General features: G+C 51.3%; 1 protein-coding gene across 3 annotated transcripts in view; it reads left to right on the forward strand.

The window, feature by feature from the left end:
- The window catches only part of MORC2 (MORC family CW-type zinc finger 2), a 38,078-nt gene extending 24,584 nt beyond the window's left edge, over positions 1-13,494 (forward strand). The window contains exons 12-27 of one of the 3 annotated variants that reach the window (XM_057492064.1): positions 219-304; positions 1,482-1,622; positions 1,719-1,873; positions 1,979-2,107; positions 2,635-2,740; positions 3,071-3,203; positions 4,307-4,381; positions 4,458-4,841; positions 5,410-5,541; positions 6,018-6,072; positions 6,465-6,606; positions 6,707-6,934; positions 7,023-7,116; positions 10,386-10,574; positions 10,669-10,761; positions 11,851-13,494. In XM_057492064.1, the coding sequence (XP_057348047.1) occupies positions 219-304; positions 1,482-1,622; positions 1,719-1,873; positions 1,979-2,107; positions 2,635-2,740; positions 3,071-3,203; positions 4,307-4,381; positions 4,458-4,841; positions 5,410-5,541; positions 6,018-6,072; positions 6,465-6,606; positions 6,707-6,934; positions 7,023-7,116; positions 10,386-10,574; positions 10,669-10,761; positions 11,851-11,919 (2,211 nt within the window). In that variant the 3' untranslated portion in view covers positions 11,920-13,494. The remainder of the gene's footprint in view (positions 1-218; positions 305-1,481; positions 1,623-1,718; positions 1,874-1,978; positions 2,108-2,634; positions 2,741-3,070; positions 3,204-4,306; positions 4,382-4,457; positions 4,842-5,409; positions 5,542-6,017; positions 6,073-6,464; positions 6,607-6,706; positions 6,935-7,022; positions 7,117-10,385; positions 10,575-10,668; positions 10,762-11,850) is intronic. The other 2 variants (XM_057492066.1, XM_057492065.1) reach the window with 2 other exon arrangements.
- The last annotated feature ends 972 nt before the right edge of the window (positions 13,495-14,466 follow it).

Raw genomic sequence — 14,466 nt, forward strand, 5'->3', positions numbered from 1 at the left:
GGGGTGTTTCCTCCTTCCCATCAGCCTGGTCGTGAAACATGGCTTCTGAGTTTGTCCCCAGTGAGGGCCATGTTCTGTAGAAAAGAAGTAAATCCCCAGGCATGGTTTTGCACTCAGGTGACTTAAAGTGAGAAGTTTTAGATGTGTTGTTATAATATTAGACCTGCTGTAGCCCAGAGCACCTCCTGCCCTCACTTGGTGCCAATACACATTTCCAGGTGATGTTGCGACAGGTCCAGAACACAGCCGTTACTCTGCGGAGAGAAGCTGATGTCAAGAAGCGGATCAAGGAGGCCAAGCAGCGGTCAGTGCCAGGGCCGGCCTCTGGTTTTAAATTACGTAGCGTTTGTATGATGATTGGCAGTTAGAGAGCTTGAGGACTCCCCACCCCACCAGGTTGCCTTTATGTCCCAGAGATTGCTTTGAGAATGCCCTTGATGGTGTGATCCCAAATGCTTGTCAGATGCCCACTGCAGGAGAGGTTTTTTCCTTGCTCAGTTCTTCCGTGAGCTGAGAAAAGGCGGGGCAGGGCCAGCACCTTGAACCCAACAGCAGGCCTTCCTCACCGGCAGCTCTCCCTCCTCCCTCCTTCCCTGTCTCCCTGCCTCTGCCTCTGCCTCTGCCTCTGCCTCGCCCTGTCCCTCTTCCTTTCTCTCTCTCCCTCTCCTCCTCCCCTCTTCCTTCCCTTTCTTTCTCTTTCAAAGTATATATGAAATGCTCATTGTTTTAAACTTGTAAAATATAGAACTTTTAAGAAATATAAAATTGAATATAAATAGAAATACAAATTTTTAAACTCACTTCTACTTCTACTCCCTGGTGGTTATCTGCTCTTAGTGTTTTATCCTTGGTTACAAGTGTGGAATGATGCTATAGATTGAGTTTCGTGCCTTTCCAATCTAGAATGGGCACTTGGTGTGACTCATTAAATCACCACCTGCATGTCCTGCCTGTGTGTCCGGAACCTCTCTGGGCACTGGGCTGTGACTTCTTGGCTGGCTGCCTTCTGACTTGCTTGCCACAGGCATAGGTCTCAGGTTTCTTCAGTCTGAGTCAGTGCACTGCCCATCCGTCTGTGTCTCAGCGTCTACAATTTTGTTGTCACCACAGGATGGTCTCTTCTCTCTCATTCATGTTCATTGTTCCTGTGAATTTTTGTCTTTTTATAGTTAATCATTGTCACATTAGTGGAGTAGAGCTGCAGATGACCTTGTGTGTATTCCACTGTGTATGCGGAGATTTGCAGCAGCCTTGTGGTATCCCATTCCTACTTAAGTTCATCCCTGTTTTGATCCTTGTGTGCTTGTCATTAGGGATGCTGAGAGTCACTGCACTGTGTGTGTCCCTGTCCAGTCTAACAGGTTCCACATTGAGTGAAAATGCAAAAATTTTGCTTAAGGTTAAGCTTAATTTTTAGGAAACACCATGGTGTTTGTATGTTAATGGGTTGACCTGCTTGAGTTTATCTTTTGTCTTCTCAGAGCACTTAAAGAACCTAAGGAACTGAATTTTGTTTTTGGGGTCAACATTGAGCACCGGGACCTGGACGGTATGTTCATCTACAACTGCAGCCGCCTGATCAAGATGTATGAGAAAGTGGGCCCTCAGCTGGAAGGGGGCATGTGAGTACTGCCCAGGGAGAGCCTTCCAGCCCAAGGCGGGTGGGCAGCAGGAGGGTGGCCAGTGGGCGACAGACAGGTGCTTCTGTTCCCCTGCAGGGCGTGTGGTGGGGTTGTTGGGGTTGTCGATGTACCCTACCTGGTCCTGGAGCCTACACACAACAAGCAGGACTTCGCTGATGCCAAGGAGTACCGGCACCTGCTGCGGGCGATGGGGGAGCACCTAGCGCAGTACTGGAAGGACATCGCCATTGGTAGTGCCCTGCCCCTCTGGCCCTTGGGGTGCTTTCACCGCCTGCAGTGGGGTGGTGAACTCAGGAAGATGAGAGGCCTGACATGACATGTGGGTTTCCTTCCAGCCCAGAGGGGAATCATCAAGTTCTGGGATGAGTTTGGCTACCTCTCTGCCAACTGGAACCAGCCCCCGTCCAGTGACCTTCGTTACAAACGCCGGAGAGCTATGGAAATCCCAACCACCATCCAGTGCGGTGAGTTGGTTGTCAGAGCTTCTTCCTGACTACTTTCCGTCATAGTCCATGACCCCCTTCTCTCCATCCCTGTGCTGGCCTTCTGACTGGAGTGGCATTTGTGACTTGTGGTTGCACTAGGGACAGGAGTCCGTTTGGCAATGGCCCTGGGAGCTCAGGCTTGGGGCTGTGCTGAGTTCACCTGTCTCTCCCGAATGAGGCAGAAGGTCATCTACCCAGCCAGGTCTCAACTCGGTTTGGTTGCATGTTAATAGCATAAGTGATGGCTGAGCCAGGGTCCTACTGGAGGAGGGAGAAGGGCTGGGACATTGAGAGTCCTTGCTACATAGTTTCCATCCTTGCTGGAATCACAGTCCCTGAGAAGAATTACTGCTATGTAAGGATGGCAGAGTTGGAGCCAGAGTGAAAATCTTTGCACAGAAAGGCGAGGGCATCTTCACCTTGGGCCTGGTCGGGAGGAACCTGATTACAGGTCCTGTTGGTGGGAGTGGCTGATGTTGTTTGTGGGGGTGTTTTCTGCGTCACAGATGTGTGCCTGAAGTGGCGGACCCTCCCCTTCCAGCTGAGTTCTGTGGAAAAGGAGTACCCCGACACCTGGGTTTGCTCCATGAACCCTAATCCTGAGCAGGACCGGTGAGCATTTTCTCTAGCAAGGAGATTGTGAGCGTCTCTCCACTTCCCCTGTGTTCTCTCCACTCACTATGCTTCTTGAGGTCTCTTTTTCTAAATAACTCACTGTTCTTCTTGAGGTCAGTGCTCATGCCCTTACATCTGTCTTGCTGCATGTAATAAGTGCCCTGAAAATAAGAATAGATGTCGGCCCTTCGATGAGTATTCTTTGCATCTGGGAACTTTGAGGTGCTTGCTCTGGTGAGAGACAGCAAGGCTTGGCTGAGGAGGAAGGACCCTGCCCTACCTGGAACCCCATTTTGCCATGGCCTCCCTAGTGTCTTCTCTTTACAGGTGTGAGGCTTCTGAACAGAAGCAGAAGGTTCCCCTGGGGACATTCAGAAAGGACCCGAAGACACAGGAAGAGAAGCAAAAGCAACTGACAGAGAAAATTCGTCAGCAGCAGGAGAAGCTAGAGGCCCTGCAGGTTTGTAGGTCACGGATAGTGAGCAGAGCCCAGCCTGTGTCAGCGTCTATCTGGGATGGGACAGGAACTCTTAGTGACTCCCCTGTTCCCTCAGGGTCAGTTTTGCCCCCCAGGTACACTGGTTCTCGGGTATGCCTTGATTATTCCTTAACAGAAGCAGACTGTTGTTTATTACAGTGTGATACAGTTCATTTAGAATATTTTGAAACTCCAGAAAATAAATATCCTACCTTAGAGGTAACCACCATTAACTACATAGCCTTCCAGCTTCTTACAACTGCCTACATACATGTAAATGCCTACATATTTTTTAATAGAAATATGGAGATCATGATACATATATGTCACACATATTTTGGTGCATAATTATTTTCTTGGGAAAATTTTCAAGAAGTGAATTTGAAGGAATAAAAGAGTTTGTAAAATTTTATGTTTTTTTCTAATTATTTCCAAATTATCCTCCAGAACATGAATTAGTTTGGTTTTTACCAGCAGTACATTTATTTTTAAATATTTGATAGGCAAAGATACATGTCTTAAAATTTGAATTTGTTTCATATTTCTAAAAGTGGCCACTCTTTTCATGTGTCTGTTTCTTTTAGAATTGCTACTCTTAGATTTCTATTGCTTTTTTTCTTAACTGATCTGTCAGGTATTTTTAACGACATACTTTTGGTATTAGCCCCTTTCCGTGTTTATTACAGGAGTCTTGCCCTTCCTGGCCTTTGTGTCTGTGCAGATGCCCTCACCAACCTGGACATCTTATGCTTGCCTCGTGGGCTGCTAAATCCCACTTGTCCTTTCTGGCCTCTTCCATCAGGCCTTTTCTTTTTTTTTAGGCTTCCTCTTTAGAATTTAGTCCATTGCACATTTCCTGGCCTCTCAGTGGTTAGATTAATCACATAGAATCCTGTAGCTTGCTGATGGTTAGTGTCTATTTTTTACCTCCCCAGTGAGAATGGGAGCTTATAAATATTAGGACTGTGGTCCAAGTTTACTTTTTTATTTGCTCACCATCCCAGACACATAATGGGGATCCAAAGAGAGTTTGCTTGACTGTACTGAGATATGCAGTTAACCTCATTATCATGTTTGCCCCGCAGAAAACCACTCCCATCCGCTCCCAAGCTGACCTGAAGAAATTGCCCTTGGAAGTAACTGCCAGACCTTCCACTGAGGTAAAGCCCAGGGGTGGGGGAGGAGCTTGTCCTTAGGGGTGGGTCAGTGTTCTCACTTTCCCTGGGCTTCTTTTAGGAACCTGCACATAGACCTCAGCGTCCTCGGTCACCTCCTTTACCTGCTGTGATCAAGAATGCCCCGAGTAGACCCCCTTCTCTTCAAGCTTCCAGGCCAGCCTGCCAGCCCCGAAATGCTCCTATCATTGGCAGTGCCTCAAAGCCTCCTGCCTTGGCAGCACGGGAGGAGGCCAGTACGTCCAGGTTACTCCAGCCACCGGAGGCACCCCGAAAGCCTGCTGCTAACACTCCAGTCAAGACCTCACCCCGGCCCACTCCTCTGCTGCAGCCGTTCTTGCCATCTCTGCTGCCCAACTCCAGGAGCCCTCGGGAGATCCCTGCTCCCAGAGCAATCAAGACTCCTGTGGTCAAGAAGCCTGAGCCACCCAGTAGACTCTCCTTGGTGAGATGCTTCTCTGCCGTCTCCGAGCCCACCCTCGGTATCAGAATGGGATCAGGCAGTGTCAGAGCTATCCTGGGGGATGCTGTGGTAGACATGACCAAATCTAAAGCTTCCCATTGCCCCTGAGGAGGAAGATTCTAAAGAGTTGAAGGGACTTGGTGGGGACACAAAGCAACTTAGGTCCATGTCCAGGGAGCTCTTTACTGCTCCCTCCAAGTTTTGGTCTGCCACAGACTTAGCGCCCTCACCAGCTTCTCATGCTGTGCGTGTGGGTTGGCAGCTGGTGACAGGCAGCCCACGTGGGCTGCAGCAGTGGTTGATGTGTTTCAAGGAGGTCACAGCTGACTGGCCAGGCAAGCTAAGGGGTGAGCGAACTGAGAAGCTTCCCCCGTGGTGGCTTTGAGCAAAGGTCCTCCTGGGTGCAGGAGCCAGAAGATTGCTGTGTACTGCCCTGGCGGGCACCGAGACACAGTCAAGCCAGTCTCTGAACAACTCCTTCAGGTCACACGAATCTTTTGCACCTCAAGGGCCAATAAGGACCCTCACATTCCCTCTCCTCTTGCTGTAGGCCAGTCCTGCTCGGAAGCGGACTCTTGGGGTCTCTGATGAGGAAGAAGCCGAGGAAGAAGCTGACAGGAGGAAGGAGAGGTCCAAGCGAGGAAAATTTGCTGTGAAGGAGGAAAAGAAGGACTTCAGTGAGGTAGGTGATCTAGGGGAGGCTCTCGAGTCTCCCGCCCCAGGGTCTCCACCCACCACCTGCATTCAGGCCCAGCTCCATTTGTGTTCTGTGACATGAGCCTTCCAGAAGCTCAGTTCATCTTTGAGGGACTCCTAGTCACACAGATGACTAGAAACATGGTGCCAGGTAGGATCCTGGATGAGACTGGCTTCTGACTCTAATCATAGGCCTGGGGGCAGCACTGATACAGATCACGAAGGCTTGAAACTCTTTGCTTACTTGAGTCTCTGACATTCTGCTCCTTACCTACTGTCTTGTTTATAAAAGTGTCAGAAGGTTAGATACCTAAGATGATAGTGGCTGTCAGTGAGGCAATAGTGGTTTAAACAGCCATGTAAGATGACATGTGACAGCTGATGACCCTGGGTGGCCAGTCTTGCAGAAGTCTGCTTTTCAGAGGCCTGGGGGATGCTTCTAACAGACTGTTCTCCTTGCAGCTCTCAGACAGTGCTGGGGAAGAGGACCCAGCTGGCTTCAAAAGGGCTCAGAAAGGTGAGCTCAGGGAGGTGCGTGGGAAGTAGGGCTTCTTGGCCAGTGGCAGCTTATCCTGAAGGTTCACGGAGAATTTCCTAGCTCTGGGCTCTCATGCAGCAGTGGTTCCAAGTTTCATCTGGAGAAGAATGCTGAAGATAGCACACCTCGTGTGTATTTTTAGCACCAGTTCCTTGGCATTCACCTCTGGCAGTCACTCATCTTGCTGCTCGTTGGCACCCTTGTGGCAGATTGGGGAGGAGACCAAAGTGGCTGGACTCCATGGCCGTGCAGTATGGGCCAGCACCTAGGTCCCTGCAAACCCTGGGACTACCTTTCTCAACATGGCTCTAGCTGAGTGGGGGCCTCTATAGTCTAGTTTTTTGACTCCCACCCCATTCCTATTCTCTCAGATAAAGGGCTGCATGTGGAGGTGCGTGTGAACAGAGAGTGGTATACAGGCCGTGTCACAGCTGTGGAGGTGGGCAAGCATGTGGTGCGATGGAAGGTGAAGTTTGACTACGTACCCACAGACACCACACCGAGAGACCGCTGGTAATGTCCCTTCCAAGAGGTTAATAGTTGACCAGGCCTGCTGCAGGTAGCCCACCCCAGCAGCCCAAGAGACACATGATGAGCACTTTGTCTTTCCCAGGGTGGAGAAAGGCAGTGAGGATGTGAGGCTGATGAAACCACCTTCCCCGGAGTATCAGAGCCCCGACACACAGCAGGAGGGGGCGGAGGAGGAGGACGAGGCTGTGGTGGCCCTGCAGGCTGTAGCCATGGCAGAGCCCTCCACTTCTGACTGCATCCGCATCGAGCCTGACACCACTGCCCCGAGCACCAGCCACGAGACCGTTGACCTGCTCGTCCAGATCCTCCGGTGCGTGTGTCTTCATGCTCTCGGCCAGCGTTGGCTGTCTACCCACTCTGTGCTGTTCTGAATTCGTTACCCGTTCTTTCTTGTTTAGGAATTGTTTACGTTACTTCCTGCCTCCAAGTTTCCCAGTCTCCAAGAAGGAGCTGAGTGCTATGAATTCAGATGAGCTAATATCATTTCCTCTGGTGAGTCTGGCCTGACCTTCCGTTTTTTGCTTGGCATCCCCTCTTGGTGCTTGTGATAATGGCCAGCTCTCAACTGTTTGTGCCCCTCAGCCGGCTCCCCTTTCTTCTGCTGAGGGAAGTGAAGAAGAGACAGCAGTGTGGATAAAGAGGTGGCTTAGCTGGCTGTGACTGGTGTGCAGAGAACCAGCCCTCCCACCACAGGATGTTGGGACTGAGTCCTTACTTAGGGACAGCAGGCCTGGTTTGACATTTTATGACCAGTATGTCCCTTTTCCTCTACTCTGCCAGAGGGAGTAAGCCTCTCCTGGGCAACAGTGAAAAGCTTAGGCTTGAAGTGCCTAAAACTTGACTGTCAGAGGGAGGTAGAGAGAAGCCCATGCTGCATGCAGGTCACACTGGGTCTCATTTAACCCAGCAAATGCCGATGTGGCGCCACCCCTGAGCAGGCCCTCTGCTGGACCTGCAGAGTCCTGCCACCAAGCAGCTTATGATTCCATAGAGACTGAGGGTTTCTTTTTACTAGGTATAAGTGCCATGGAAGTGGACAGCGGGCTGTGGCAGCGTGGGGGTGGGAGAGAGCAAATCAGTTTGAAGATGATGTGGGTGCCACCAGCTTGTGTAAGTGACAGGGGGACTTCTGTGAGCTAAGGCTCAGAGGGGTGACAGGACAGGGGTCAAGGCAGCAGGCTGTGTGGTGTGCATGTAGAGAAGGGGCCTGAGAGCCAGGAGAGGATGCATCCTGAGAGTCTATACTTAGGTACAGTGGCTTAAACTCTGTATGAAAAGAAGAGCCAAGCAAGAGGTTTGAGCTGAGGGAATTGTCTGTCTGAACCATGTCTAGGGCAGGGGTCAAGAAACTTTCTGTGGAGTGCCAATTATCAAATACCTTCAGCTTTGTGGACCCTTCTGCCTTTGTGGGTCACTCAGTTCCACTGTTCTAGCATGAAAGCCGTCACAGACCGTTTGTAAAGGGGGGGATGTGGCTGTGCTCCAACAAAGCTTTAATTGCAAAAATAAGTGGCAGGCTGATATGGCCTGTGGGCGGTGATCTGCTGACCCTGCCCCTTAGAGAATACCTCTGAGTGTTCGGGCAGCGTGTTTAGGTAGGATGGGTAGAGGGGAGACTGGACGGGGCAGGAGGCCAGTCCAGTTGTAAAAGGCTGGAGATGAGGGAATAGAAATCGGAGCCAGAGTGGTGGGAAAGGAACAGTGGGGGAAAGGGCCATGTCAGAGGTCATTGACTGAAGGCAAGGGACTGGGGAGGAGGCAGAGGCCACATCCCAGGCCTGTGGGTTGGTGACAAAGCTATTAACAGAACAGAGATGTGAGGAAGGGAAGATGAGCTGTGTTTGATGGTGCCGGGCTTGGAGGACCAGCGCTGTATTGCTGGTGATGTCCCTCAGGCAGGTGGAGACCAGGGACAGGTGCTTTGAGGGTGGGAAGGCCGGGGCTGGAGATGGGAGTCTGGGGGTCACCCACCTTGAGTGGGATGTTATTAGGGAAGGAGGAGTCTCTGGAGATGAGAATGAGAATCAGAACTGCAGGCCTATTATGTTCAGAAGGAGGGACCCTGTGTGGTAGCTGTGTGCTTGATGAGAGTGTGCCAGAGAGAAAAATACCGGGTTTCATCTCCATTTTACTTTTTAAAAAGAGGGACATGAAGCTAGGAGTTGAAGAAACTAAGGCTCAGGGAGGTGAAGAGTCTGTTTTAGTTGAGTCACATTCGAATTCAGTGCTTTTTACGGCAAGGGTCTTGCTCCTCTCACCATACCATCTTGCCTCCCTGGAGAGGAAAGGAGAGGGGAGAGATGGCCACACGCCGAGGAAGCTGGAGGGCGGCTGAGCTCACAATGGCCTCGCCAGGCTCCCCGCCTCCACTGGGCCCCTGTTGAGGCTGCAGGTGGTCTTTGCAGATCCCAGGAGCAAGGGCTGATAGGCCAGCTAGGGCGGCCGACATCCTCTTGTCAGATACGTTGCTTTTGGCTTCAAGTTCTTGCCACACTAAGAGCAAAGCCTGGGTGAGTGGGATCTCATGGTGGGCATGACTGCTCAGGCCAACAGTCAGCAGGAGCGTCTGAGCCTGAAAGTCCATTACCTTACGCTTGTAAAGGGAGTTCATCCCACCAATGTGCTGACTTTATAGCTTCCTAATTGTGATGTCTAAAATAACTCAAACTTTGATTTCTTAATATCAGGGGTGCAACTGAGTCTAATGTTCATTATGTCCTTGTCAGTCTGTAAACGGTCGTTCTAATATAAATCACAGGCTCAAGATGTTATATGTTGAATTTTAATACTTTGGAGCCTGTTCAAATATTTATTTTCTGCTGCCCAGATAATTATTTTTTTGTGAGCTTGAAGTCCTCTTGCCATCTTGGTTTTAATAGTGTAATATTCTGGATTGTAAGGTGAACCACAGTTAAATACTTGCCAGTAACACTTCTTAAAGGCAGCAGTCAGGAGCTGCTTAGTGCTGGGATCACCTGCATTTTTACAGGAGTAAATAAACGCTAAACGCTAGAGCTGGTAAGACTACAGTAGTCATTTGGTGAGACTGCAGGTCAGGACCTGCTGGTTGTCGGTTTGTGTTCAAGATGGCTTTCGCATTCTCATTGGTGGTATTTGGGTAAATCATGTTATAAGTGTGAACTTTAAAATAAAGAGATACTCTTTAAATCAGTTTTTCACTGAGATCCTATGTAACGTGATTTGAAACAAGGGCCTCCAGTCTAGAAAAGCTGCTGGTTAACACCACCACTCCACACCTTAGAAGTTTCAGGTGCTCGGGGAAGATAAAAAGCCTCCAATGCTGCATTAACATACCACGTAAATTGGGAGGTACTGTGGGGCAGGTGCTTGATAAATATTTCTGGAAGAGAACTCTTGGTCCTGACATTGTGGACCTAGAAGTGGGCTGCTGACAGGGTAGTTAGCACGGCGTGATTGAGCGGGGAGGGTGACTTGTCCCTCTTGTGCCAGCTTGGAAGGGTAAGAATCCTCTTGCTTACTCACAGCTTGCTGTCTGCCAGGGCATTTGCTGAGTGCTTACCGCATGTGACCCTGTCACCCTGTCTTCATCCTTGTGGCAGCCCCACGAGATGGGCATCAGGGTCTTCCTCCTCTGGTGCAAGAGAGCCCGCTTGCCCCTTGTGTCTGACATCCCTTCAGACCGAGCATCTTTGTGAGCCCCTTGGGGACACCAGTGCCCATCTGAAGGGTCCTGGGGACCCTGAGCTCATGCAATCACCCTCCGGCCTTTCTTCCTGCAGAAAGAGTACTTCAGGCAGTATGAAGTGGGACTTCAGAATTTGTGCCATTCCTACCAGAGCCGCGCTGACTCGCGGGCCAAGGCCTCTGAGGAGAGCCTGCGCACCTCAGAGAGAAAGCTCCGAGAGACAGAGGAGAAGCTGCAGAAGCTAAGGACCAACATCGTGGCGCTCCTGCAAAAGGTGCAGGAGGTGAGCTGGACAGCCCTCTCATTGCAGCTTAGACCACCTGGTGTCTCAGGGAGCGAGGCCTGGGCACCTCCTGCTCCCTTCTCCCCACTCACAGGCATCTGTGGTTCCAACCCTGGCTGCGCAGCATCCTGACCAGGAGGGCTGGAGGTGGTGCGGCTGCCTGGGTCTCATCCCAGCCAGACCCACGGTATCAGACTTTTGCCCTTGTTTAGATGTTCTGATGTACAACCTGGTTTGTGAGTCCTCCAAGCCATAAAACAGAAAGAAGTTCTTGCTTTTCCAGATGATGGCCAGGTGGGATTGGGGAGCCCAGAGGCAGGGAGTGCCCTGTAGGGTCTCAGTCCTTCATCCAGTCGGTAAACACTGAGGACCAGCTCTGTGCCTGTCCTGTGGATACTGGGTGACCATACAAGCAAGATAAGGTCCCTGTTCTCCCAGCCCCCAGCAGTCTGGTAGAGGACGCAGAATTATTAATGGCAGGAAGTGCTGTGAAGTAAACGATGAGAGATGGAAAATGGGGAGGCCACTTTACTAGGATGTTCAGGGATGGCCTCTCTGAGGTGGAATTTGAGCTGAGAGCAGGTGTGAGTGCTTTGAGGAGAGGGACGAGCAGGACCTAAGGCTCAGGGCAGGGGCCATGGGCAGTAGGAGAAGGGGCAGGGCCTGTTTGCAGGTGGGAAGTCTCTGGAGAGGGTTGGCACAATCCAGTATGCAATCTGAGGCGTTTACTCTGGTGGCTTATTGGAGGGCCTGGAGGGGGTGGAGGCCAGAGCACGGGACTTGAGTGAGGAGGTTGCCACAGTTGTCTGCGTGAGAGATTCTAGTGTTCTGAGCCTTGGATGGTGACCGTGAGGAGGGGGAACACTGGGCAGATTAGGAATATCTGAGGGAAGGGGAGGAAACGAGGGGGATTCTCCTGGTGTGTCTTGAGCCCCTGGGTGCAGAGCAGGTGGTGGCCTGTACTGAGATGGGAACAGCCTGGGTGGGGGTGCAGCGGAGCTGGGGGAGGGGTGCACAGAGTCTGAGGAGCCGGCAGCTCATGAGCAGCGACCAGGAACCTGCAGTGGAGGCAGAGCAGGAGCAAGAAATCTGAGCATCATCTGTGCAGAGGGGGGCAGGTGGGGGGCAGGAGATGAGCACGATGGGCAGGCCTGACAGCCAGGGGGGAGCGGGGAGAGGAGGGGACCCCAGGCTTAGCCATGGGCTGCGAGAAGGGTAGGGAGGTGGGCCTCCCACTGCCCTTGGCCCCTAGCTGACCCTGTCCTCTCTGTTCCAGGACATAGACATCAACACAGATGACGAGCTGGATGCCTACATAGAAGACTTGATCACCAAGGGAGACTAAGGGGCTCGGAACCAGAGAGCTTCCCTGCCCCTCACAGCAGGGCTCTGGGGTGGTCTTTCGTTTGTGGGTTGGTGGATGTGACCTTGGTTTGACTCACGTGAGACATTTGTGCTTTTGGAGGGAAAGATACTCTCTTTGAATCTTCATCCCTAAGTTTATAAATATTTATTTTTTAAAAGAAATAAGATCTGTGCCTGCTGTGAGACCATACATTTTTTTGTGACTCTTGGGTGAAGGACAGAGAACGAGGCTGCCAAGCCTGAGCTTTTCTTGGCTCCTGTCTCCTCAAGATGTGGTGAATCCAGCACCATCTGGAAGTTAGAGAGGCTCCAGGGCCAGGCCAGATTCTCTCCCAGACGATGAGTAGTGCTGGGATCTGAGGGCTGGGGAAGGGGACCGCTCCAGCACGGCGGCCCTCCTCGGGGCGATCCCTGGGCAGCTGTGGGTCAGGAAGAGGCTGAGCGGCTCCCGACTCAGGTCAGGGATGTGTTGGCTCGAGCAGCTTTCCGTCATCTTGGCTGTGCTGTGGCACCGTCCAAACAGCCTGGGGAAGAAAGATCCTCCCGTCTTGCCTCTCCACCTGCCACCCAAGTTCCCCCTGCAGGAGGGATCATGGGTGAGCCGTGGACAGTGAAGTTTCCTGCCCAGACACTTGAGTCCAGGTTGAGGAGCGGACAGATCCTCTGTGGTCAGACCGCCCATCTGGGTAGTACCCTGAGTGAATTCCAAAGGATGCTTTACAGGAAAGGACCTTCTGTGTGATGGAGCTCCTGGTCTGATTTCGGGCAGCCTCCCTTCGTGGGAGAGGCCAGATCCTGAGGGGGGCGCCATGTGCAGTGCCGGCTGGTCTGCAGAGCTCACCACCCCTGCCCTCCCCGTGCTTTCCTCGGCCAGTCCTGCTTGCCCAGTCAAGGTTCCTGCGCTGGGCAGACAGGAGGTGGGCATCACTGAGCCCCCAGGCCCATGGGCACAGGAGGTGGGCTGCGGGCAGGTGTGCAGGAAGCACCATGCCTGCCCTCCTGCCCAGCCACAGCCTCATGGAGCTGTGTCCCTCGGGCATCTTCTCAGGGCCATGGACAAAGGCAACAATTGCTAAATTTCTCTTTAATGGCCACGGGAAAAATTGTGGTTTGATTTCCCCCAACTCTTTTTTTTATTTGGGGATTTTGGTTTACCTGAAGCACAGGAACCATGGCCTGGTGCCACTGGTCTGTGGTTCCACTCGGTGAAGTCTGCGGAAGATGGTGAAACAGTTACCCGCTGTGCCTTGTGGGACGGGGCTTCCCCAGAGCACATCCCTGGGGGAGACTGTTTGGGGAAGTGCCACTCAGACCCTGGCCTTTCCGTCTGGAGGATTCGCTGAGTCTTGGGTTTCCTGAGCTGGTGATTCCTCTCTCTCATCCGGCTCTCTCCCTCCCAGGCAGTATATGGTTCAGTTTTGTCCCCAGCCTACTGTTTTAATCTAATAAGAATTTGGTTGTGCATTTTTACCAGAGGGCAATACTCAAAAAGTTTTCTATTGATACACCTGTAATCAAAATGCAATACTATAAACTGACTGGTGAGACACCTGAACTCGGTCTCTTTTCTTCTCTTAGTAAAATCCAGCACCTTTGTCCTCTCCTTCCTTTCCAGTACTATGGCTTTCAACTGTCTCTGGATTCTTCCTCATCTCCACCATCTTCATTGTTTTCTGTCTTCACCCCCTTAGTACCCAAAGGAACCGAAATGCTGAGTTTCTTAAATGTTTGAGCTTCAGCTTCTGGATGTGTCCACTTTGCTATTCAAATCCCATCACAGCTGTGCAGAATGCAGCCTGTTTTCCAGGCAGAGCTCCTGCCATTCTGGGAGGCAAGAGAAAATGCAGGGGATCCTCCCGTTTCCTTGTCATGGACTAGCTGACCTGCTTGGAAATGTCTGCCGACTTGGGAGGAGGGAGATGGTCTGGCTGTTCTTGTGGCAGGAAAGGTGCTGAATCCATGGCTGCAAGCAGGTCAGTGAGGGCAACAACCCTTGTTTTTAAGGAATGGGAGGGATGGGAACTTGACTTTTTTCTTTTTTCTTTTGCTTTCACTAATCTACAATTACATGAAGAACATTATGTTTACTAGGATCCCCCTTCACGAAGTCCCCCCAACAAACCCGTTACAGTCACTGTCCATCAGCATAGTAAGATGTCTTGTAGAACAAGACACTACTTGTCTTCGCTGTGTTGTACACCACTCCCCGTGCCCCCCCATTATACATGCTAATCGTAATGCCCCCTTTTTCCCTGCCCTTGTCCGCCCTTCCCACCCATCCTCCCTAGTCCCTTTCCCTTTGGTAACTGTTAGTCCATTCTTGGGTTCTGTGATTCTGCTGCTGTTTTGTTCCTTCAGTTTTCCTTTGTTCTTATACTCCACATATGAGTGAAATCATTTGGTACTTGTCTTTCTCTGCCTGGCTTATTTCACTGAGCATAATACCCTCTAGCTCCATCCATGTTGTTGCCAGTGGTAGGATTTGTTTTGTTCTTATGGCTGAATAATATTCCATTTTGTATATGTA

Source organism: Manis pentadactyla, chromosome 14 (assembly GCF_030020395.1).
Source record: "Manis pentadactyla isolate mManPen7 chromosome 14, mManPen7.hap1, whole genome shotgun sequence".
NCBI classification, from domain to species: domain Eukaryota; kingdom Metazoa; phylum Chordata; class Mammalia; order Pholidota; family Manidae; genus Manis; species Manis pentadactyla.